The sequence below is a fragment of the Electrona antarctica genome (assembly GCF_951216825.1).
Source record: "Electrona antarctica genome assembly, chromosome: 13".
In the NCBI taxonomy this organism is placed as follows: Eukaryota; Metazoa; Chordata; class Actinopteri; order Myctophiformes; family Myctophidae; genus Electrona; species Electrona antarctica.
Window position 1 is genome coordinate 1,837,398 of NC_136794.1, and position 23,334 is coordinate 1,860,731.

At 47.1% G+C, this 23,334-nt stretch overlaps 1 protein-coding gene across 1 annotated transcript in view; it reads left to right on the plus strand.

Moving 5' to 3' along the window:
• LOC306935512 (ras-associated and pleckstrin homology domains-containing protein 1-like) overlaps nucleotides 1-17,779 on the plus strand; it is a 55,907-nt gene extending 38,128 nt beyond the window's left edge. The window contains 6 exon segments of the mRNA XM_079518613.1: nucleotides 2,141-2,239; nucleotides 2,483-2,627; nucleotides 4,093-4,214; nucleotides 6,658-7,191; nucleotides 7,193-7,927; nucleotides 14,958-17,779. Coding sequence (XP_079374739.1) covers nucleotides 2,141-2,239; nucleotides 2,483-2,627; nucleotides 4,093-4,214; nucleotides 6,658-7,191; nucleotides 7,193-7,927; nucleotides 14,958-15,749 — 2,427 coding nt within the window. The 3' untranslated portion in view covers nucleotides 15,750-17,779.
• Nucleotides 17,780-23,334: the final 5,555 nt, after the last annotated feature.

A 23,334-nucleotide genomic window follows, 5' to 3' on the forward strand; every position in this document is an offset into this window, starting at 1 on the left:
AGTGTTAATGGTTTATTTCACCATAACCACTTACATATAAGTATCACAGCTATTTTATATTTGCTCCAAAAATAGCCGATCTGCAGCCCGCACGCATGCAAACCGTTGTTGAGATTGAGCAGGCATGCACGAGAGAGGAGTTGTGTGTGAGGAGCTGATCACAGATAGAGGGAAAGTGTTATATTTGGCCCATTATTTATGCTATATATTATTGACCGCGTCGCAGTCACAGTCACAGAGAGAGAGAGAGAGAGAGAGAGAGAGATGCTGCGTGTTAAAAAATAGAAGGGGCGCGCTCTCTCTCGCTCTCTCTCTCTCTCTCTCTCTCTCACACTCTCTCTCTCTCTCTCTCTCTCTCTCACACTTACTTTGTGCTTGCTGCTGTTTTCAGAAGAATTAATCCAAGGTTTGTCATATATTATGGTTTAGTAGGCATACACTTTAGCTGGTCAGTCAGTGTGTGCAGACTCAGAGAGAGAAGCAGCACTGCTCTGCTCATTAAATTGATATGACGCATATGCGCATCTGATCAAGATAATTAGTTATTTGGCAACACCTGTGTGAAATACCAACGCTTTCATATAGCCTTTAGAATAAGCTTTTTCTTTTTTTTGTGGCCATCTACAGGCCAGCCATGTGTACTGCATCTTTATCTTGAAAACGAAGCAGTTTACCGGTCTCGAGTGGACGTCGTACATAATTAACATAACCGCAATGTAGACGCAGTAAAGTTTTATATCGTTCACAAAACTTAGGCGGGGAACAGCCCGCGACGTCCTCGTGAAGGCAGCCCCTAAGTAAGAAATCTCTCTCTCTCTCTTTTTCTCTCTCTCTCTCCCCCTTCCCTCTCTCCCTCCCTATATCTCTCTCTCTCTCGTAGTTGTGGCGTTTAGTGTTTACCGTCCCCGTCACACTCACACACATACACACACACACACACACACACACACTCTAACGTATCTCTTCAAGCTGCAGAAATAAATAGCCTTTGTTTGAAACTAAAGCATCAACGTGGAAAAATCACAAAACAAGCTTCCAATCCATTCCAAATACCTTGTTGCTGACTGCTGAGGCGTCGGAACTTCGGAAGATTTAGAAAAGCATAATCCACAGTATTGTCACCGCGTCCGCGACCTAGTCTATTTTTAGTTTATCAGATTTTTCGGCGTGCTACGGCCCCGGAACGAGAAAAATTTATGAAACAAAAAGTAAACATCTCCACATGGCTCTGCAGCAGCAGTCTCAGGAAGTGGACGTAACAACTCGCATGATCGCATCCTATAGACTCTAGGCCAAAAACCCGGGTCTTAAAAAGGCTAGTCTAGGCACATTAGTGAAAAAGAACCGACAGCCTGTTTATTCATATTAAGCAAGATGATCATGTAAAAAACACAACAAAAACATATTTACTGAAAGAAAGAAAGACATTATGAAACTTATTATGTATTTATATAAAAAATAAAAAATAAATGTATTTCTTTTTTTTTTTTTGAAAAATCGATGGGTGGTCCAGCTCTCTATATGGGTGGGCCGCGGCCCACCCAGGCCCACCCGTAGCTGCGCGCCTGGAGCAAAGAGCAAAATATTTCTCCGTTTTTTTCCCGGATTGCTTCCGGGGGGTGGGGGTTGTGTGTGTGTGTGTGTGTGGGGGGGGGGGGGCAGAGTAAAAGTGGCCATGTCTTTCCGGCACCCCAGAGCTTCTATTTTGAAGGAATCCCGGCGCTGATTGTGTTAACACTAATTATGCTAATGACGTGTATACAGGTATTTAGGTCCTTTTATTTAATTCTTTCCCGTGTCCGTATATATACGGACCCCAGCGCTAGGGGGCGTCATATCCCAGGTCCGTATATATACGGACCCCGACGCTAGGAGGCGTCATATCCCAGGTCCGTATATATACGTACCCCGCCGCTAGGGGGCGCCATAGTCCCACGGCAGCGTTTAACATTGGTCCGGTTCCTATAGCAACGTCCCACCGCTCCAGCTATGGGATTGAAAATATAATCACGGTGTAAAGTTCAGTGGGTGTCTCTCTACCATTAGGAGTGTCTCTCTCTCTCATTATCAGTGGGTGTCTCTCTACCATTAGGAGTGTCTCTCTCTCATTATCAGTGGGTGTCTCTCTACCATTATGCAGCATCCTCAGATCCAGAAGAAGTCTCAGTATATTCGGTATCTGTGCTGTGATGACCTCAGAACTCTCCACCAATGGGTGAACAGCATTCGCATTGCCAAGGTAACAATCTGTCTGTCTGTCTGTCTGTCTGTCTGTCTGTCTGTCTGTCTGTCTAAAGTTTTTTGATTGTCAGGGCGGTTGATATTGAGCAGCTGTGTGTGTGTGTGTGTGTGTGTGTGTGTGTGTGTGTGTGTGTGTGTGTGTGTGTGTGTGTGTGTGTGTGTGTGTGTGTGTGTGTGTGTGTGTGTGTGTGTGTGTGTGTGTGTGTGTGTGTGTGTGTGTGTGTGTGTGTGCGCTCGTCAGTATGGGAAGCAGTTGTACATGAACTTCCAGGAAGCCATGAGGAGAACGGAGGCTTGTGATTGGTCGTCTAGAACGGAGGCGTGCGATTGGTCATCCCTCTCCTCATCATCAATCAAGTCTGGATCCAGTTCCACCAGTTTACCAGGTCTGTCTGTCTGTCTGTCTGTCTGTCTGTCTGTCTGTCTGTCTGTCTGTCTGTCTGTCCTGTCCTGTCCTGTTCATGACCAAAAACCATAGAATTATATAGAGATGTCACCGGATGTCTCCTCCCTTCCACTTGCATTGAGTTGCTCACCTCAGCGCATGAGGCCCATAGGGTAATAAAAGGATAGAGACTGAACCGGAGCGACAACCCCCCCCCCCCCCCCCCCCCCCCCCCCCCCCCCTGCTCCACAAGGAGGGGAAGTGCACTGAAGCATCATGGGCATTGTAGGAATTCATAATCCAGCCAAACCCTAGTCAAACACACAGACTTCATGATATTATAACACATACATGGGCACTGGTGGCCCGGAGGCCACATGTGGCCCCCACCATCACTTAATCCAGAACACTGATATATTATTATATATTATATAGTTAATAACAGAACACTGATATATTATTGATTTAAGCTGTTACAATTCCAAACATATGAACACGACCTGCTTGAATTACTTCAGTCTAGACTATATGTATAGCTTAACCCATTTTGACCTGAGATCAGATTCTAAAAATGTCTTCTACATCCTGACAGTTTTCTGAAAAAGCTATGTTTCTATGTCAGTCGTTCTTTGATTTTTCAAAAATAGCAGACCTACAAGCTCGTAGCGCGCCACTCGGTGGCGAGCTATGAGCTTGTAGATCTGCTATTTTTCAATAGCTAAAGCATAACATAATGCTAACACCAAAAGGGGTTCCCGCCCAAAATGGGTTAATGACTAGTATTAAAATCTTAGTCTAAACAAACTAAATCCAAATACATTGAACACACAAAATGGTGTTCGTCAAGGTAACATAACTTTAACTAAATGCATTTGACATGAAATGAAAAGGTTATTTTTCAGGATTCCAAATAAAAAATGTCAAAAGAAATATTCAGGATTTCAATTCAAATATAGCAAAAATAGCTGATCTACAAGCTCACCACTGTCATAGCTATTTTTGCTATGACAGTGGTCCTCTGGAGTGAGAGTGGAAATATAGTGGCCCTCTCCATCGTCAAAGTTGCCCTCCCCTGATATAACAAAGTCAAAGTCAAAGTCATACGATTTGTCACACACGTTACCGCAGTGAAATTTGTTCTCCGCATTTGACCCATCTCTTGGAGCGGTGAGCCGCAGCCAAGGAGCGGTGAGCTGCAGCGTGCGCCGCGCTCGGGAATCATTTGATTAGTAGATTTGACCCCCAATCCAACCCTTTGATGCGGAGTGCCCAGCAGGGAGGCATTGGGTCCGATTTTTACAGTCTTTGGTATGACCCGGCCGGGGATCGAACCCCGACCTTCCAGTTTCAGGGCAGACACTCTAACCACAAGGCCACTGTCTGGTGACGTCAATAAAGTTTCTTTCTACTACTGTACGTTGTACCACTCAGAGTTTGTTTGTGTGTGTTTTTACTCCGCCCAATAGAGTCCCAGTCAAATCACTCCAGCCAATCAGACAGCGGTGTGTCAGAGATGATGTCCTCAGGCCACGCCCGCTCCCAGAGTGTCGTCAGCTCCATCTTCTCTGAGGCCTGGAGGAGGGGAGAGGTGTGTGTGTGTGTGTGCGTGTGCGTGCGCGTGTGTGCGCGTGTGTGTCCACGGGGAGAACATGTGAGGTTACCTACCCTATAGGGGACACGGGGAGAACATGTGAGGGTACCTACCCTATAGGGGGCACGGGGAGAACATGTGAGGGTACCTACCCTATGGGACACGGGAAAAACATGTGAGGGTACCTACCCTAGGGGACACGGGGAGAACATGTGAGGGTACCTACCCTAGGGGACACGGGGAGAACATGTGAGGGTACCTACCCTATAGGGGACACGGGGAGAACATGTGAGGGTACCTACCCTATAGGGGACACGGGGAGAACATGTGAGGGTACCTACCCTAGGGGACACGGGGAGAACATGTGAGGGTACCTAACCTATAGGGGACACGGGGAGAACATGTGAGGGTACCTACCCTATAGGGGACACGGGGAGAACATGTGAGGGTACCTACCCTATAGGCGACACGGGGAGAACATGTGAGGGTACCTACCCTACAGGGGACACGGGGAGAACATGTGAGGGTACCTACCCTATGGGACACGGGGAGAACATGTGAGGGTACCTACCCTAGGGGACACGGGGAGAACATGTGAGGGTACCTACCCTATAGGGGACACAGGGAGAACATGTGAGGGTACCTACCCTATAGGGGACACGGGGAGAACATGTGAGGTTACCTACCCTATAGGGGACACGGGGAGAACATGTGAGGGTACCTACCCTATAGGGGGCACGGGGAGAACATGTGAGGGTACCTACCCTATGGGACACGGGAAAAACATGTGAGGGTACCTACCCTAGGGGACACGGGGAGAACATGTGAGGGTACCTACCCTAGGGGACACGGGGAGAACATGTGAGGGTACCTACCCTATAGGGGACACGGGGAGAACATGTGAGGGTACCTACCCTATAGGGGACACGGGGAGAACATGTGAGGGTACCTACCCTAGGGGACACGGGGAGAACATGTGAGGGTACCTAACCTATAGGGGACACGGGGAGAACATGTGAGGGTACCTACCCTATAGGGGACACGGGGAGAACATGTGAGGGTACCTACCCTATAGGCGACACGGGGAGAACATGTGAGGGTACCTACCCTACAGGGGACACGGGGAGAACATGTGAGGGTACCTACCCTATGGGACACGGGGAGAACATGTGAGGGTACCTACCCTAGGGGACACGGGGAGAACATGTGAGGGTACCTACCCTATAGGGGACACAGGGAGAACATGTGAGGGTACCTACCCTATAGGGGACACGGGGAGAACATGTGAGGGTACCTACCCTAGGGGACACGGGGAGAACATGTGATGGTACCTACCCTATAGGGGACACGGGGAGAACATGTGAGGGTACCTACCCTATAGGGGACACGGGGAGAACATGTGAGGGTACCTACCCTATAGGCGACACAGGGAAAACATGTGAGGGTACCTACCCTATAGGGGACACAGGGAAAACATGTGAGGGTACCTACCCTATAGGGGACACGGGGAGAACATGTGAGGGTACCTACGCTATAGGGGACACGGGGAGAACATGCGAGGGTACCTACCCTATAGGGCACACGGGGAGAACATGTGAGGGTACCTACCCTAGGGGACACGGGGAGAACATGTGAGGGTACCTACCCTAGGGGACACGGGGAGAACATGTGAGGGTACCTACCCTAGGGGACAAACATGCAAACTGATGATGGGAGATGCGGCAAGATGGCCGCAGTCTGCATAAGGTCAATCAATACAGTTAAGTTCTTGCAACACTCGTCTGCAGTGCAATGCCACTTTGCGTCAGCAGATGGCAGTGATGATGTTTTGATGTGTCCACACAAAAGAGTCTCTCCTTTCACGCTGAGAAACAGAAACAAACCACGACCATTGATTGGTTCATGAGGCACCCAACCAGAGCCGTGGCAAAGAGGGACGAGATATCTCATCTTTGGCACCCAAAGAGTTAACTCATCGGGCGCCACAGCGCCTTCTGGTGGAGGCTCCCGCCGCCACAAATGCATTGTCAATGAGCGAGGCTCTTAACTTGAAAGCCATTTTGGCCAGAAAGTAAGTAAATACGCTATGTAACATGGCCCGCGATTGTCATTTAATCCACCCAAAACGCATTTTTTGTAAGCGAAATATTATCGTTTAGATACAGCAGACCAGCAAACCAAGCTTGTTTTTGGCCAATCTGAGATATTTACGTTCTAAGAAGCCGTGTCCCCATAGAAAGCGTAAGCTTTTATTTTTTCCATTTCAGGTTTGAACCGTTTTTTTCACCAGATTTTTTCACCGGGAGTCATCGGCGCCGAGGTACATACGAAAATAGGCATCAAAAGGCGCACTTGGCGACGTCTGAGTTAATAACTTCTCTTCCTTACACCTGTCTGTCTGTCTGTCTGTCTGTCTGTCTGTCTGTCTGTCTGTCTCCAGATGATGAGGATAGAGTCCATCAGTAGGCCCCTCCCCCTCTCCAGTGGTCAGTCTCATCAGACTCCGCCCTCCGGGACCAGCCCCTCCCTCTCCGATGACTCCTCCCCCTCGCCTCCGTCCCCGCCCCCTCCCCCGCCTCTGCCAATCACAGGCAGCGTTGTGGCCGACGGCCCCCATTCCGCCCCTCCCCCCAGCACCGTGTATGTGAAGTACAGCACATTGGCCCGCCTCCAGGGCCACGGCCACAGCCCCTCCTTTGGCTCCTCCCCCCCTTCCCCTCCCCCCGCCGGCACGTTGGCCCGCCTCCAGGGCCACGCCCCCTCGTTTAACCCCTCCCCCCCTTCCCCTCCGCCGCCGCCGCCCCCCACGGGCCCCGCCCCGGGCTCTGCCGCCGCCTCCCTGGCGCTCGGAGGCCCCTTCCCCCTCGCAACCCCGCCCCCACCTCTGACCCCTCCCCCCACTCCTCCGGACGAGGCCGATGACGACGGGCTACCGCCGCCGCCGCCACCCCCCACCGCCCGACTCCGCCCCCCTCCTGTCCAACACCGGCCTGCATCACTTCCTGTCCCAGAAGTTCCCCCACATGGCGTACGACTTTGTCCCCCTCGACGACGACGACGACCAGCAGGCCCTGCCCCCTCCCCCCCCTCCCCCCGCCCCTCCTAAAACCTTCCTGATTGGAGGAGGAGGCCCCTCCTCCCTCCCCCCCCTGGCGCTCTCGTCGCCCATGTCTCCGACGCCTCCTCCTCCCGGCGCTGGCCACGCCCCCTCCATGAGGAGGGGGCAGAGCTTCTCGGCGGGCCACTCCCCCTGTGGCGGAGCCCCGCCCCCCCCGACCCTGCCCAAGCAGCACAGCCTGTCGTCGTCCAGGCTCCTCCCCCACCCCCTCTCCTCCCCCTCCCCGCCGGGAGGCTCCACCTCCTCCCTCCTCTCCGCCGCCACCTCCTCGTTGGTCAAGCAGATTGTCAATCAGTTCCCCGGGAGCCAATCAGATGCCGGTGGCCCTCCAGTGGTGAAGGCCAAACCCAAATGGCAGCCGCCGCAGCCGGGAGGGGGAGGGGGAGGGGTGGGCTCCCCCGAGTTCCCGCCTCCCCCACCTCCCGAGAGCGAGTTCCCTCTTCCCCCTTCTTCCTCCCAGACAGGCTCCTCGTCCTCCACTAAAAGGGGCGGGGCCGGGCCTCCTCCCCCCGCCCCGCAGAGAGCCTCCTCCTCCGTCCGTGACTCCACCTCCTCCCAGGAGGCAGAGACTGCGCGCCCCGCCCCCAACAAGGTTGGTTCATTTCATCTTTTCAATTGTTTATTTCAAACTATCGTAATTAACACTCAAAGTGGTAAATAATTAATACCCGGTTATAAGCTTTATATCATTATCAAACGGCTAAGCTAAATAAAAACCTTTAGTCCTGTCCAGGTTGCTGCCCCCAGCAACCTGGACCCCCAGCACAAGGACGATTGAAAACAGAACCTTTGTTGGCTTTTTGTCTCTGAAAAATGCTGCAAAGTCTGTGGTTTTGGCCAATCCATCCGAATCGCATCGCGCCCGACATATTAGCGTTTCTGGCGAAAGACAAACATCGTCGACGGTGTAATAGCATTTTTTGATGCTAGTAGATGGAGAGTGGACAAAACAGGAAATCGCAGGACTCAGAATCAGGATGCAGGAATCATCATCATTCTTTATTTGAAGTTGTCAGTTGGTCTCAGTACAGTGAAATGGCAACATGACTGCCTCTCAGTTCTCTCCCAGCTCCCTCATCAATGAATCAACCCCCCTTTTATTGTAACAGGGACATAGACAGTCAATAACAGGTGGTGATTCAACATCTCCTTTCATGGTGTTTGCTTGTGAGAGGAAGACACTGATTTCTGTTCTAAGCTGAGAACAACAACCAAATAGGTAATAGGCTTGGAGAGGCAGCTGTCAGATTGAGAGAATCCTTTCAATTTGACTGAACGGTAGGCCTAATAATGTATATATATGTGGTGATCTATTTGGCATTTCTAATATATCCATTACAACGGCTGCTAAAACAGCCCGGCTGCTTCCCTCCCCTCCCTCTGCTATGATGCACTACCCCGATATGCCTGGGCAGAAATACACGGTTTTCCCTGGCACTCAGAACTACCTAATGAACACTAGATTCAGTGAGTGTGAGTTTTGAGAGACAAATATGTGAATGAGAAAAAGACAAAGGAACAGAATGAAAAGGCAAATATGACTATGTTTTATTTTTATTTTTTTTACATCAAATCTTCAGATGGATATTTTGGCTTTCCGCCCCAGTGTGTATACACACTCACACTAAAGGGATATTTTACACAAACACGGAAAGCTGGGCATAGGAGGGGCTAGCGCCCCTCAAAACCTTATGGTCATTTTCTACTCAGGCTTATATGACAGTTTTTAAGTTGCTTGACTCAGTATTTAGATATTTGGAAAATGAGAAGAATAAGAATAATTCATTAAAATAAATATATAATATATATAAAAAAATAAATGAAAAACATAATTGAAAAAACACGGTTCTCGCGTATTAGGATGGCAGTGTCAGTCACCAGAAAGAAGGATTGTCCAGATTTATAGCTGGCTACGATTTCTTTGCTACTACATATCGTGTCAGTTACCCCCTCCGGAAGGGATCAGCTATCGCATAGAGTCACAGTATTTACTCGAACCTCCAGCCTTTTCGCCTGTCTAAAATAACATAACTTTGTGTCTTTTATGGTTTTATTGTCGTTCAACAAACATACATTTAAAGGACCACTTCACCACTTTTCAACATCTCTTCATATAATTGGTCCTCACTAATGTTCATGATAAAACACAACCATTTTGTTCTACTCGGTCTGTGTCTCATAGGAGGGCTGTGGGCAGTTCCGACACCCGTCCACCAGTGACATCATCGTTAGGCAGATTTTTTTTTTAAATATATTTAGATTTGTATTATCGTGAGAACGATGGCTTCCATTTTTGCATTGCAACTTTTCAGGAAAAGAAAGCCTGCAGTTTCTATTAGCTTGAATTCCCCATCAATGATGTCACTGGTGGACGGGTTTCTGAACTGCCCACAGCATTCCTATGAGACACAGACTGAGTAGAAAGAAATTGTGGTATTTTATCATGAACATTATTGAGGACCAATTATAGGAAGAGGAGTTGAAAAGTGGTGAAGTGGTCCTTTAAACACATGAACTAATCTCTTTTAGATGGTTAGTAAGGGTTTGGTTTAGTGGTGATTGGTTAGGTAAAAAACCTGCATTAAATGGAGACAGAATATACACAATACATTCGTCAATTTACAGACAGGTTTACAACACATAGATAACGCTTATTAATAGCATATGCATAATTACCATTGGTCGATGTGAAGCTGTTATTGGTTTGTCATCGTGCAGTGTTGCACGAGGCGTGGATTCTAGCTTGGTTGGACTGAGCTTCTCTTCTTCCCAGCTAAGTCCTGCCCTATGCGGGAGCTAACTATTTCCGTAGACAACGCCCTGGTAACGTCTGTCCAGGAACCTTGGTGTAGTCCTGGACAGTCAGCTCTTGTTCAAAACTCACATCACAGCTGTCACTCGATCCTGTAGGTTCACACTCTATAACATACGACGAATTAGACCGTTCCTCACCCAGGAATCAGCCCAGCTCCTAATCCAGACAACAGTCTTGTCAAAACTTGACTATTGTAACTCCCTCCTCACTGGCCTACCTAGCCTGGTTAATAAACCAGACCGAATCAGCCGTTGGCAAAAAAAAGTTGCCTACCAGCGGATTACGGTCTGGCGAGGCTCAGTAGCACGCCTCTTTCCTACAGCAGAGAACAGGTCGGACCAATCGGGACACGGTATGCAATATAGGCGGGCTTTGGTACAGTGACGTTCAATGCTTGAGACTTTTGACTGACAGTAGCTCTGACCAATTGCGTCAAAGAGAAAATGTTCCCCGGGAAATGAAATCCAAGTGGAGCCAGCCCAGACTGATATACCGCGACAGTGTTGTGTGATATTAGTCTGGCTTATTAGCCAGGCTATGGCCTACCGGCATGTGCACTTAAGCCTCTCCAACTGATCCAAAATGCCGCAGCTCGCTTGGTCTTCAACCAGCCAAAATTCTCACATGTCTCCCCCCTGCTCCGCTCCCTGCACTGGCTCCCGGTCGCTGCCCGCACAGAATACAAAACTCTGATGCTGGCATTTAAAGCAACCAAAGGTATGGCTCCCCCATATCTTGCAAGCATGATTGAACCCTACAAACCCTCCCGAGCACTCAGATCAGCCAACGCAGGGAAGCTGGAAGTACCCTCACTAAAAACGCCGGGACAACGCTCCACACGTCCCAAACTCTTCTCCCTTCTGGCCCCAAAACTGTGGAACGCACTTCCCGTTGCAATCAGAACTGCAGCATCACTCCCGATCTTCCGCCGTAGTTTGAAAACCCACCTTTTCAGACTCCACCATGGCCCATAGCACTTACCCTACCCCCTTAGACAGCACTTTTTTAGACTTAGATAGCATTTGAAACAGACTTATAGCATGTCATGTAGACAGCACAATAACAGTACAGCATAGTATAATATATATGTATAGCTTATATGTATAGTGTCATTATATATAGATATGTTCTAGTTACGTTCTTAGCTTACGCATGTTTCTTGATAAATGCTGTTTATATATGTGATGTATTCCCATGCTTTTTGTTCTTGCTTAATGTAAGTCGCTCTGGATTAACTCTTTGAGAGTTTCAAGGATTTCTATATAGTTTTTAGACTTCTCTATGGCAGAATGGCGTTTTTGAATGATTTATTGAAAATTCTCTGTTGTGAATGTGTGACAACGAAAGACCTTCAGAGAAAGCTTGGCTTGTCTGCTTCCAGGAAAAAAATTAACTGAGTTGATAAAATGTTTAGTTTTTGTGTTGGAAGCCATTTAAAAGAGCCTGCATTTACACTGGGTAGTGTTTCTAGGACAACAAAAAAAGTTATGCCCGGTTGAAGTTTTATTTTCTAAATAACTTTTTTTCTGCTGGGCGTACATAGCCATGCAATATCTCATTTTAAAGGGTGAGTTGTCTAGTTCAATTAAAATAAAATAAAACGTTTCTCACATGTACCACTGTAGATATTTTGCCATCTATAAATAGCATGGTCAGTCATGATCAATCTGACCTATCCAGCTAAAAGTCCCCCTAGCTCTGAAATGGAACATCATATAAACTCAATTCTTTTTTGGGGTAAAATTAGACATTCTAACGCACATTTTGATATATACCATGTTTACATAGTCTTACCAGTACCTTGTATATTCATGCATGTATCTCAAAAACCTGTTGTGAAGAAACAGTTTTGATAAAAAACACATCCAAGGACATTGTTTTGATATGACTTTGTGCCCATGATATGTATCAAAATATAGACTTGAATGTATACTGTATTATAACAAAAAATTGGGTTCTTACCATCTACCGTTACAGAGTAAATCACAGTTGAAACTCGCTTAGTCAAACCATAAACCTCAGAATAGTGAACAAAATAGCCATGACAGGTCTAACTCATTGTAAAAGCGTCTTTTATTTTGTATGACTACTAACATAATACAATTATAATAAATATTACAGAAAATAAATAGGCCTACATACAAAACAGTTGTCCCCAAACTCCCCAGTGTCCCCAAACCACTGCATTCCAGTTGTTCTTGACGGTGTGTGTGTGTGTGTAGGCTAAATTTAAAAAAAACAACAACTGAAATGAATGAATGCATCCGGTTCAGTGTCGGAGAACTCCATCGCAGTCTTGACTCTTCGTCTTCATCATCATCATCATCATCATCCTCCTCCTCTGATGCCAGTTCTAAATATATAAAAATAAACATTTAGCTGTAGTCAGCCCGGCCAATAGCCAGTTGGGGGGGGGGGGGGGGGGACGTAGGCTATCTGACATCATCGTCATCATCATCATCATCATCATCACACGGAGACACACTAAACAATGTACAATCATGATAGTATACAATATTCAATGAATGCGATTATCATGCAAGCTCAGACGTCAATGAAACGTCATACAGATCTTATATAATACGCTACTGTTAGCTTCACTCCCCGTCCCCCCTCCGATCCGCGTTGCTTCAGTAAACGATGCATGTTTGTTCTCCGTCTTTGTAGACAGTAAATAAAAGGAGCGAACATTACTCTAAAGATCAGATCGCCTATAAGGCACGCTACAATATAAAATACTTGTACTGCCATGCGTGCATGCCTGCTACGATACATTTGTACTGCACCGACCAACCGATCGACACCATTAGCCAGCACCTTTGGTGCTGGCTAATGGCTGGGGGCCATCGTGGTGAGTCATTCTGGCGTCATGATCTGACTAGTAGTAGTAATTATCCAAGCATCTATTTGTAGCGATCATCTTATGATTTCTGATCACTATAGAAGGGCATTTTCTACAATAAGATTACCTCAAAACATTCCGGGTTGATCGTCTTCTTCAATGGTTTCCCGGTATAGCTCATCGGACGACGATGGGGAGACAATGAAAAAAGGAGGGAGGGAGCAGCGAGTCTCGCTGTAAGCACTGGACCAGGGCTACTCCGCCTGGAGAAGGCGACTGGGACGCGTATGGATCAATACTACTACCACAAAACTCGCTCAAATAAATAGTACTGCTTTCAACTTTTTCTGCTAGAAAATCGCTCGGGCGAGACGGGTAAACAGGCAAAACAATGAAAACTATGAAGACTCCCTCTGCCCCCACTGTTTACAGGGGGTGGGACCAGCTTCCAATGGCAACACGTACACGTGTGTCACGTGACACGGGTTTTCTGGGTAATGTAGTTGGAATATAAGCTCAGGAATTTAAACAGCGCTTCGGAGCATATTAATATGTTTAGATTAATCAAAAACGGCGAAGACGCCAATTGGCGTCATTGATCATTTACGGAATTCTGATGAAGACGCCAATTGGCGTCTTTCACCTTCTAAGGGTTAAGAGCGTCTGCTAAATGCCCAAATTGTAAATTGTTGTACAGAATCTAGCTCACCATGTTTAAAGCATGCTTTTAAGCTTGCATTCTGCTTAACCCGGTAAGACCCAACGGTAACATTTTTATTTTAATGAATCACTTTTTTTCACCTAAACATCATCATTGATGTTCATTGTTTAGTCTTGCAATGCCATTGGTCATGATATTTGCATATAAATACCCCCCACAGAGGCACAAATTTACACAACTTCAAAATCTCTCCCTGGAGGTATGGTTAACAGTTGACCTCTAGCCATTGGCTGTAAGAGGCCAGTTGGTCAGTACTCTACTGTGCCTGCCATGAGTATATGGTAATTACATAGTGGAATGGCCTATTCCTGCTATTCCTGGGGCAGCGGTGGCCGAACGGTTTGCGGAGCGATTCCACAAGGATGGTTGTTTTCGATGAATCTATCATGGTTAAAATGGAGTTTGACGTTACAATGGGTTTGTAATACAAACCCATTGTAACGTCAAACTCCACTTTGTATAGGAAGGGGGCGGGGCAGGTACAATGAATATGAAATGTCTAAATACTCAATTGAGCAACTTACCAACTGTCTGGGGTGTTCAGATAAGCCTGAGTAGACGATGAAATGACCAAATGTTTTTGAGGGGCGCTAGCTCCTCCTATATTCAGCTTTTAGTGTCTTTTATTTTGTCCTAACTCAAACAAACATTACATTCCCAGTGACAATGAATGGAGAATTTACGTCATGATGTATGTTGATAAGAGCGCCCCTCAATTCACATGTGGATTTCTTTTTTTTTTAAATATTTTTTATCCCACGATTTTGTAACCCATTTTTCACCCCTGTGTCAATTATCTAATGTGATCCTGGGCTCTACACACCCTCCACCAACCTGGTCCCCATATATGGGGGACATGGGGAGAGCAACGGACTTGAACTCATGCTTCCTTATTGCCTGAGTGTCCAAGTTGCTCCTTTACACCTGACAGGGGGAGTTTCCCTGGTTGGACGTAGCGCGTGGAAGGAACGCGTTTTTCCACCAGTTCCTTTCCCCTTCATTAGGCGCCCCGGCTGGCCAGGGGGAGGCAGTTTAGACTGTAGGATTTATTTTAAAGATATTTTTGGGGCTTTTTTTGCCTTTATTGATAGTCGACAGGAACGAAGTCACACAGGCAAAGCTCTTCGGGATCGGGACTCGAACCCGCGACATGCTGGATTACCCAGCCAAGGTGCCTGGACCACTAGGCGGGCCCAGGCCGCTTGAACCTTTTCTAAACCTTGTGTTTCCATTGGTTCTTCCAGGTGGAGAGTCTCGTCAGCAGGTTTGGCTCCTCCTCCCCGCCGGGCAGAGACTCCGCCCCTCCCAAACCGGGGAAGTTGAATCTGGCCAACCTGCCGCTGGCGCTGCAGGGCCTGGCCCCGCCCCCCGACTCCTCCTCCCCCGACTACTTCCCGCCGCCGCCCAGCGACTTGGAGCTGCTGGCGCCGCCCCCCGCCCAGTGGCCCCACCCCTTCCCCCCCCGCGTGGCCGTGGTCAACCCCCAGCCGCAGGTCGTCGTCATGGCTGCGCCCCCTGCTCCGGCGGTCTCTGCCTCCTCCCCGTGGAAGCAGGGGGGCGTGGCGACGGCCAACAGCCACGCCCCCCTGTGGAGCGGCAGCGCCCCGACGCCTCCGCCATTGGACGCCGCCGCCGTCCCTCTCTCCCCGCCCCCTTCTTCGGGAGGGGGAGGGGGCGTGTCCTCGCTGCAGCCGCACTTCCTGGAGGACCTGAACCGCACGCTGAAGAGGAAGTCGGGCGTCCCGCTGGGCCGCCGCGCGCCCGCCGACCGCAAGACCGTGGACGACATGGCGCTGCTGCCGTCGGCCCCCGGGCACGGCCACCACGCCCCCTCCGCCGGCCACGCCCCCTCCTCCTCCTCAGGCCACCACGCCCACACGCTGTCCCGCCACCACCCGCGCTCCCACTCCCAGCACTCCTCCCACTCCTCTAGACACGCCCCCATCATCTCAGGCTATGCCACGCTGCGCCGGGGTGGTCCGCCCCCGGCCCCGCCCAAACGGGACCAGAACACCAAACTGACCGGGGATTGGTAGTTCAGAGACCCTAAACCCCTCCCCCCCAATACCAAACTGACCGGGGGATTGGTTAGTTCACACCCTAAACCCCTCCCCCCCAACGCGAAACTGACCGGGGATTGGTAATTCAGAGACCCTAAACCCCTCCCCCCAACACCAAACTGACCGGGGATTGGTAGTTCAGAGACCCTAAACCTCTCCCCCCAATACCAAACGGACCGGGGTTAGTTCACACCCTAAACCCCTCCCCCAACACCAAACTGACAGGGGATTGGTAGTTCAGAGACCCTAAACCCCTCCCCCCCAACACCAAACCGACCGGGGATTGGTAGTTCACATCCTAACCCCCCCCCCCCCCCCCCCAAGCCTGAAGACTTGAACGAACAATGTTGCTTTCTGCCAAGAAGACACACCGTTCCTTCCGTCCGTCCGTCCGTCCGTCCGTCTGTCTGTCGGTCATTCCTCTCGCACTAAAAGCCTGTTTTATACTTCCAACGTACGAGCGCCTGACGCGGCCCGTAGTATGAGCTGACGACAGGTAGCATCTAGCATGTAGCGCTGAAACTATTTAACCCATTCAATGCCTCCTGCATCAGTGGTTCCCAGACTATTTCATGCCGCGGATACACGTCTGAAATTGTTTTTTTTTGTTTTTTTAGGTACCCTAGAAGATGTGTTAAAAAAAATCGAAAATGCCATTCCATAAAGGTTTTGGAGAAGATACAACATAGGCTACTATTAAATTAATACAAAAATGCCATAGTTAATTTAAGCTTGACTAACGACCCCAAATCAGCATATATGCTATTCTAGAAGTGTCAATTCGTGAATGTTTGTAAAAAAGAAAAAAAAAAGAAAAAACATTGGACAACAATCCACTATTGGATGAATCCAAAACGTATTGGATACAATAATCCGTGAAGACATACTGGTGTTGTGAGCTTGTACATCTGTTTACACGGCGAGTAGCAAACGCCTCCCCCTACCTTTGTTCTCCAATTATCATTGTTCCTGTTCAACGTACATTGTTTTTTATTAATATTATTATTATCATCATCATTATTATTAGTATTGTTGTTATTGCCAAGACATGTTTATACAATGACATGAGAAGAGATATATATATATACGAAACACAAGCTTTTTCCATAACGTGCGCGCCGCTTCGCCTCAACAATATACGCAACAATATAAACGCCGTAACTTCCAAGCCGCTGTCAGAGAGACGCTAACGAGCGAGACGCCTACAAGAGCTATGCTAACGAGAGAGACGCTAATGAGAGACGTCGCTCTGTTTAGTTTATTTTGTCAATTATGTATGTGTAATATATATACAGGAAGTAGAGAGCTACTTACAGGAAGTAGAGGTACATACGTAGAGTGTACTTCCAGGAAGTAGAGTGCCACTTCCAGGAAGTAGAGTGCTACTTTCAGGAGGTAGAGTGTACTTCCAGGAAGTAGAGTGTACTTCCAGGAAGTAGAGTGTACTTCCAGGAGGTAGAGTGCTACTTCCAGGAAGTAGAGTGTACTTCCAGGAAGTAGAGTGTACTTCCAGGAAGTAGAGTGTACTTCCAGGAAGTATAGTGCTACTTCCAGGAAGTAGAGTGTACTTACTTCCAGGAAGTAGAGGTACTTACTTCCCGGAAGTAGAGGTACTTACTTCCAGGAAGTAGAGGTACTTACTTCCAGGAAGTAGAGGTACTTCTGGGTGAAATTAATAGGTGGGAGCGGGGCCTGTGTCCACTGAACATGTGGACAGTGTCCAGTCAGCTGTTTGTGGTTTGAATTTGACATCGGAAGGCTCTGGTCGCTGCCCCAACCCACAGACCAATCAGAAGGCTCTGGTAGCTGTCCCCGCCCACAGACCAATCAGAAGGCTTTGATCGCTCCCCCGACCAATCAGATTAATAAAAAGAAGGCTGCTGAATGGAGAGAATCAGTCTGCTGCCATGGTAACTTGTACTGCATGGTTGCTATGGATACTATGGATATAATATAGCACTACCACTTAATGAGGGAGCTGGATACTATGGATCATATAATGTAGCACTTAAAGAGGGAGAGGGGGGGGGGGGTGTGGAACATGTATGTTGTGGGAGGGGAGGGGGGGGGGAGTAATGCCATTTATTTCAAAATGTGTGTCTTGTCTTATTGTTTTACATAACATTATTTAAAGCCTGGAAGCTATTGTCATTATTATTATTATTATTATTATTATTATTATTATTATTATTATTATTATTATTATTATTATTATTATTATTATTATTATTATTATTATTATTATTATTATTATTATTATACTTTGTGTATGGGAGGTGGAGAACGAGAAGTGTTTCAGAAAATGTGTCTGTATTCACAAAGCCTGTTTAACCTGTTAGCTTAGCCTATGGGCTGCTATAGCTTAGCATCTGGGCTCCTAGCTTAGCATCGGCTGTTAGCTTGGCATCATGGGCTCCTAGCTTGGCATCTGGGCTGTTAGCTTAGCATCGGCTGTTAGCTTAGCCTCAGCTGTTAGCTTAGCATCTGGGCTCCTAGCATATAAAATCTGGGCTCCCAGCTTATAGCATCTGGGCTCCTAGTCATAGCTGGGCTGTTGGCTTAGCAGCTGGGCTGCTAGCTTAGCATTGCTTGGCGGTGTCTCTTCCAGTCACCTGTAACCCTGGATAATTTTGATCTATCATTTTAACCAATCATTTCCCCCCCAAAAATGTTGACCTTAGACACTAGTTGATTGGCACATATGTTGTATTCAAAGTGTCACTGAACCACTTTAAACCTGTCCCCTTATGTGTGCTAATAATGTTATAACAATAATATTTGGACTAGTAGGAATCAGGGCTGTGTTTACTGAAACGAGCTCATACACATCCAATCAGGGCTCTGTTTACTGAAACTATAGCCAATTAGCCATGTATGAATTAGTTGGTTGGCTACTTAATGTAGAACTTTTATGTAATTAAAAGTGAAATAAAGTTGTGTAAACATCGCATAGCTTCTACGCCAGCTGCCACATGCAGGCTTTGTGAATCACAGCTGTTCCTGGGTCTGCCGTGTCGTCTCGCGTAGCTAGACAACCATTCCACAATCTCCGAATTGCTATGGATTAATCCGCAGGGCCCTGGGCAATTTCTGCTAAGCAGCAAGCTATATATGCTTGGATGCATTTGCGCGACTGTAAAGACAAAACCGAGGTGGGGAGGAGACTTCACATCCGCTTTCTCCCTTAATCATTTTCAGAGCTTCCGTCCGTTACTCCAGACTGTTGCCTAGCCAGACTAGGCAACAGTCTGGCTACATTAGACTGTTGTCCAGGCAACAGTCTGGCTACATTAGACTGTTGTCCAGGCAACAGTCTGGCTACATTAGACTGTTGTCCAGGCAACAGTCTGGCTACATTAGACTGTTGTCCAGGCAACAGTCTGGCTACATTAGACTGTTGTCCAGGCAACAGTCTGGCTACATTAGACTGTTGTCTAGTCAGGCTTTAAACCATGATGTTCTGTTATTGTTTCTGTTCCGTTACGTGTTTACATGCATTGTTACCAGTCCTTTAATAAACAGTATAAATGCATTGTTACCAGTCCTTTAATAAAACAGTATAAATGCATTGTTACCAGTCCTTTAACAATTTGGTTGCCTCTGACGGAATATTCCGTTCAACTCACACCTCTGGCGGGACTTCTCTGACATCCCTGTGGAGGTTGCGGACGTTTAACCAAGGATTGGTTAAATGGTGGTCCGTGGCTCAGATAATACCCAATACATAATAGAGCACCGAAGTCCTGACGTCACTGTAGTAGAGGGCGCCAGTCCACAGGTTTGTGTACTTTTTATTTGCATTGAAATCCCCATAGGGGGATTTTAGATCTCTTCATATAAGAACTAAAATACACCGATCATCCCGGCCTTTTCACTCATATGGATATGAAGCATCGACTGAAGGTGGAAATGTAGGCCCTACAAATATACCCCAAGAGTATAACACAATAAGCGCTAGAAACGAGTCAACCCAGAGACTACATTTCCGGGTAGGCGGGGTGGCTGCAGCTGCCTGTCGTTTATTGATATTTAATGTTTTGTGGTTACTACGAGTCGAGTCACTCGTTGATGTAAGCTGAGCTTACATCAACGAGGAATCTCAGGAACGCAATGTGTTGATAGCTGGGCAGCGACATTGCTTTCATACCCTTGTAGTTTCAAGGCTTTTGCGGCCACATTAATTCCATTTTATCCAGAAAATGGCTGTATCAAATATTAATGGACATCATTAACGACGCACAGCCACCCCCTGACAGAAAGGCCGGGATGATCGGTTTATTTTTCAAACACTGTTCTTATATGAAGCGACCTAAAATCCCCTTATGGGGATTTCAATGCAAATAAAAAAATCACACCCGTGTGAACTGAGTGGTGTAAGGTATTATATAGCCTGATCAGCTGTGGTCTGACGTAATGTCTGACGTAATGAAATCACACCCGTGTGAACTGGGTGACCATAGCAACCATGCTCATTTTTTGCGAACAGACAGACAGACTAACAAAGCCAGTTGTAGGAGTGGTTTACACCACTCAAAAATACATGAACCTGTGGACTGGCGCCCTCTACTGAAAGTGACGTCAGACTATAGAGTCTATAGATAACAATATGGAGCTTTTTACGTTCCTCCCCCCCCCCCCCCCCCACCCTAAAACATGGTCATCGTATTATGAGTATACTAGGAGGAAGATTTATTTTAAAAAAGTGTACAGAAAGTGTTAAAATTATGTTTTTATGTGGCCACACCCACCAGTTCATTAAGTATACCTGGTTTTCACCTTAGCACCACCCACCTGGACTTAAGCCTTGCCCACAGCTGTTGTATGATAATGGGGGAGGGGTTAGGGTTATGATGTCACTAAAATGGTGTTATTGCGATTGGGCCTTTTGACTCAAAGGCTTTCAGCTTTCAGGAAGAAACCAAAAGTACACAGGGAAGACATATTTGAATATTTTAACCACACCTGTGGGTCTATTAGAGTAATGTTAACTCCATAGACACATAAACAGAAAAAGTACAAAAATCACGGCACCCCATCTTTAAGTTTTTAATTTTAACACTTTCATTTATTTTTATTTAACCTTTATTTAACCAGGAAAAACTACAAGTGGGAACTGCATGGCCAAGAGGCAGAAATAAAATTACACTTCAATACCACATACTCAATGTTACATTTTCGACCAGCATTATACAACTTTCATAATACACCTCAAAGTACCTATGAATAAATACAACACATCACCAAAGTCCTATTTAGTAGCAGGGCAAAATACACAATATACACGATCTGAACCGATATTATAAATATTAAAATATCTAGGCATGAACATAGGCTAGTACATATCCAAGCATGTGCAGATGTTGGACTGTACATCTAAGATGATCCTTTTGAAACTTCTCAAGGGAACTTTCAAAGCCAATTTTCGTCTGGACTGTAGGTTTAGTCTGGACTGTAGGCCTCCTTTGGCCCCACGACCACAGGCCAAAGAAGTCCAGACATTTTTTACCCCCCTCGGATTTGAATGCTGGTACTATACAAGCATTTGACCTGAGGTTGAGGCCATTTGGACCAAGTCAAATTTGGATGAAATGTAAGACGGCAGTTCACCCAGAATGGCTTTATAAATGAATTTGGCCAAGGTGGAGGAGTAGGCAAACCTATCCACGTTTTTCCCTGCCAAGGTACTGGGGCTCCTTGTGTGTGTGCTTTGCTTCCTTCAGGCCGTGTTGCCATGTCTGCTTATTATAAGCAACCTTTGACTTGTTTTTTTCAGTAAAGTCACTTGCAAATAAATTATTGGTAGTTGCTGGTTGATGTTTTTTTGGACCTGGCCACTTGTTTCACTTGCAAAACTGGCAACACAGCAAGAGAAAGATGAACTTATGCACACACAAACGCAATGCACTATGGGCTGTAAGAAAAAGGTCAATAAATGGTATCACCATAATCCAATTGGAACAGAAAGAGACCAACGACCAGTTTTTTTACGAGCTGAACAAGCAAAACAAGCCTTCAATCTGTAGAAGAAACCCAGAGTGAATTTAAGCTTTTTGCACAAGGAATCACTTAACTGTAAGCAAAGAAAAAAAAACTGTAACCAAAGAAAATCACCTACACGACCTCTAAGAATGAAACCGAGCGTATAGCATTAAGAAGAGTTGTTAGAATGTTAAGAACACATGCATGCTGACGCTGGCAGACCAGATGTGGAACAGGATTTAAAACTAGGCTGTGTGTGTGTGTGTGTGTGTGTGTGTGTGTGTGTGTGTGTGTGTGTGTGTGTGTGTGTGTGTGTGTGTGTGTGTGTGTGTGTGTGTGTGTGTGTGTGTGTGTGTGTGTGTGTGTGTGTTAGGGAGAGAGAGTGGTGTCATGCACACACGCACACACACACACACACACACACACACACACACACACAGAGAGAGAGAGAGAGAGTGAGTCTGGGGGGGATGAATAAATGTAGGTTATGGGAGGATTACTGTCAGGCTTGTAGTGAAATGCTTCACTTATGGTCTGTTACTATAGTTAGTCTACTGTCAGTTGTAGTCTAGTGTAGTGTACTTGTAGTCTATAAAGACGACAGGTACAGTGTGTGTGTGTGTGTGTGTGTGTGTGTGTGTGTGTGTGTGTGTGGGACGAGCACTAACATGACTAGAATGTAAAGTGAAATTAAAGCTGCGTTTCAAAAGAAGATGGAAGTATCGGATGGATGGACATAATTCCGTTTCCTCCAGAACGCTACGAGAGACAGAGAGAGCGAGAGAGCGAGAGCAAGAGAGAGAGAGAGAGGGTGAGTGGTTGAACAACATCTTCATTCCATTTATAATGAACGGTGAATGAGCTCCACCAGCAGGTAGGAGCGTGCTACTGCAGCCTCAGACTGTTGGACTTGAATGGTAAATGGTGCATTAATGTAGCGCTTTAATTTTTATCCAAGGCGCTTCACGTGGATTTCACACATACGCACACGCACACACACACGTGCGTGCATGCGTGCGTGTGTGGGTTTACTGTGCGTGCGTGCGTACGTGTCTTGCGTGCAGGTCTCAGTGAGGTGTGTTCCAGCATGCTGGAGGAGGTCAGCAGAGGTCGGAGGTCGGAGGTCAGAGGACGATCAGACCTGCTGCACTCCCTGCTGAAGGTACGCTGCGTGCGTTTGTGCGTGTGTTTGTGCGTGCATGCGTGCGTTTGTGCGTGCGTGCGCATGCGTGTGTTACACACAGACAGAGTGAAGATATATTTTTGTGAGAAACGTACACATGTTCTCCATCAATATCCATTTGTCGTTTATGAAATATTTAATTTGCGTGCATGCGTGCGTGTGTGTACGTGCGTACGTGTGCGTGCGTGTGTGCGTGTGTGTGTGTGTGTGTGTGCGTGTGCGTGCGTGCGTGTGTGTGTGCCTCTGCGTGCGTGTGTGTGTGTGTGTGTGTGTGTGTGTGTGTGTGTGTGTGTGTGTGTGTGTGCCGCTGTGCGTGCGTGCGTGCGTGTGTGCGTGCGTGCAGGTGTACGAGTGTCTGATGTGGTTCCACAGAGTGTCTCCCTGCGCGTTGCTGCCTTA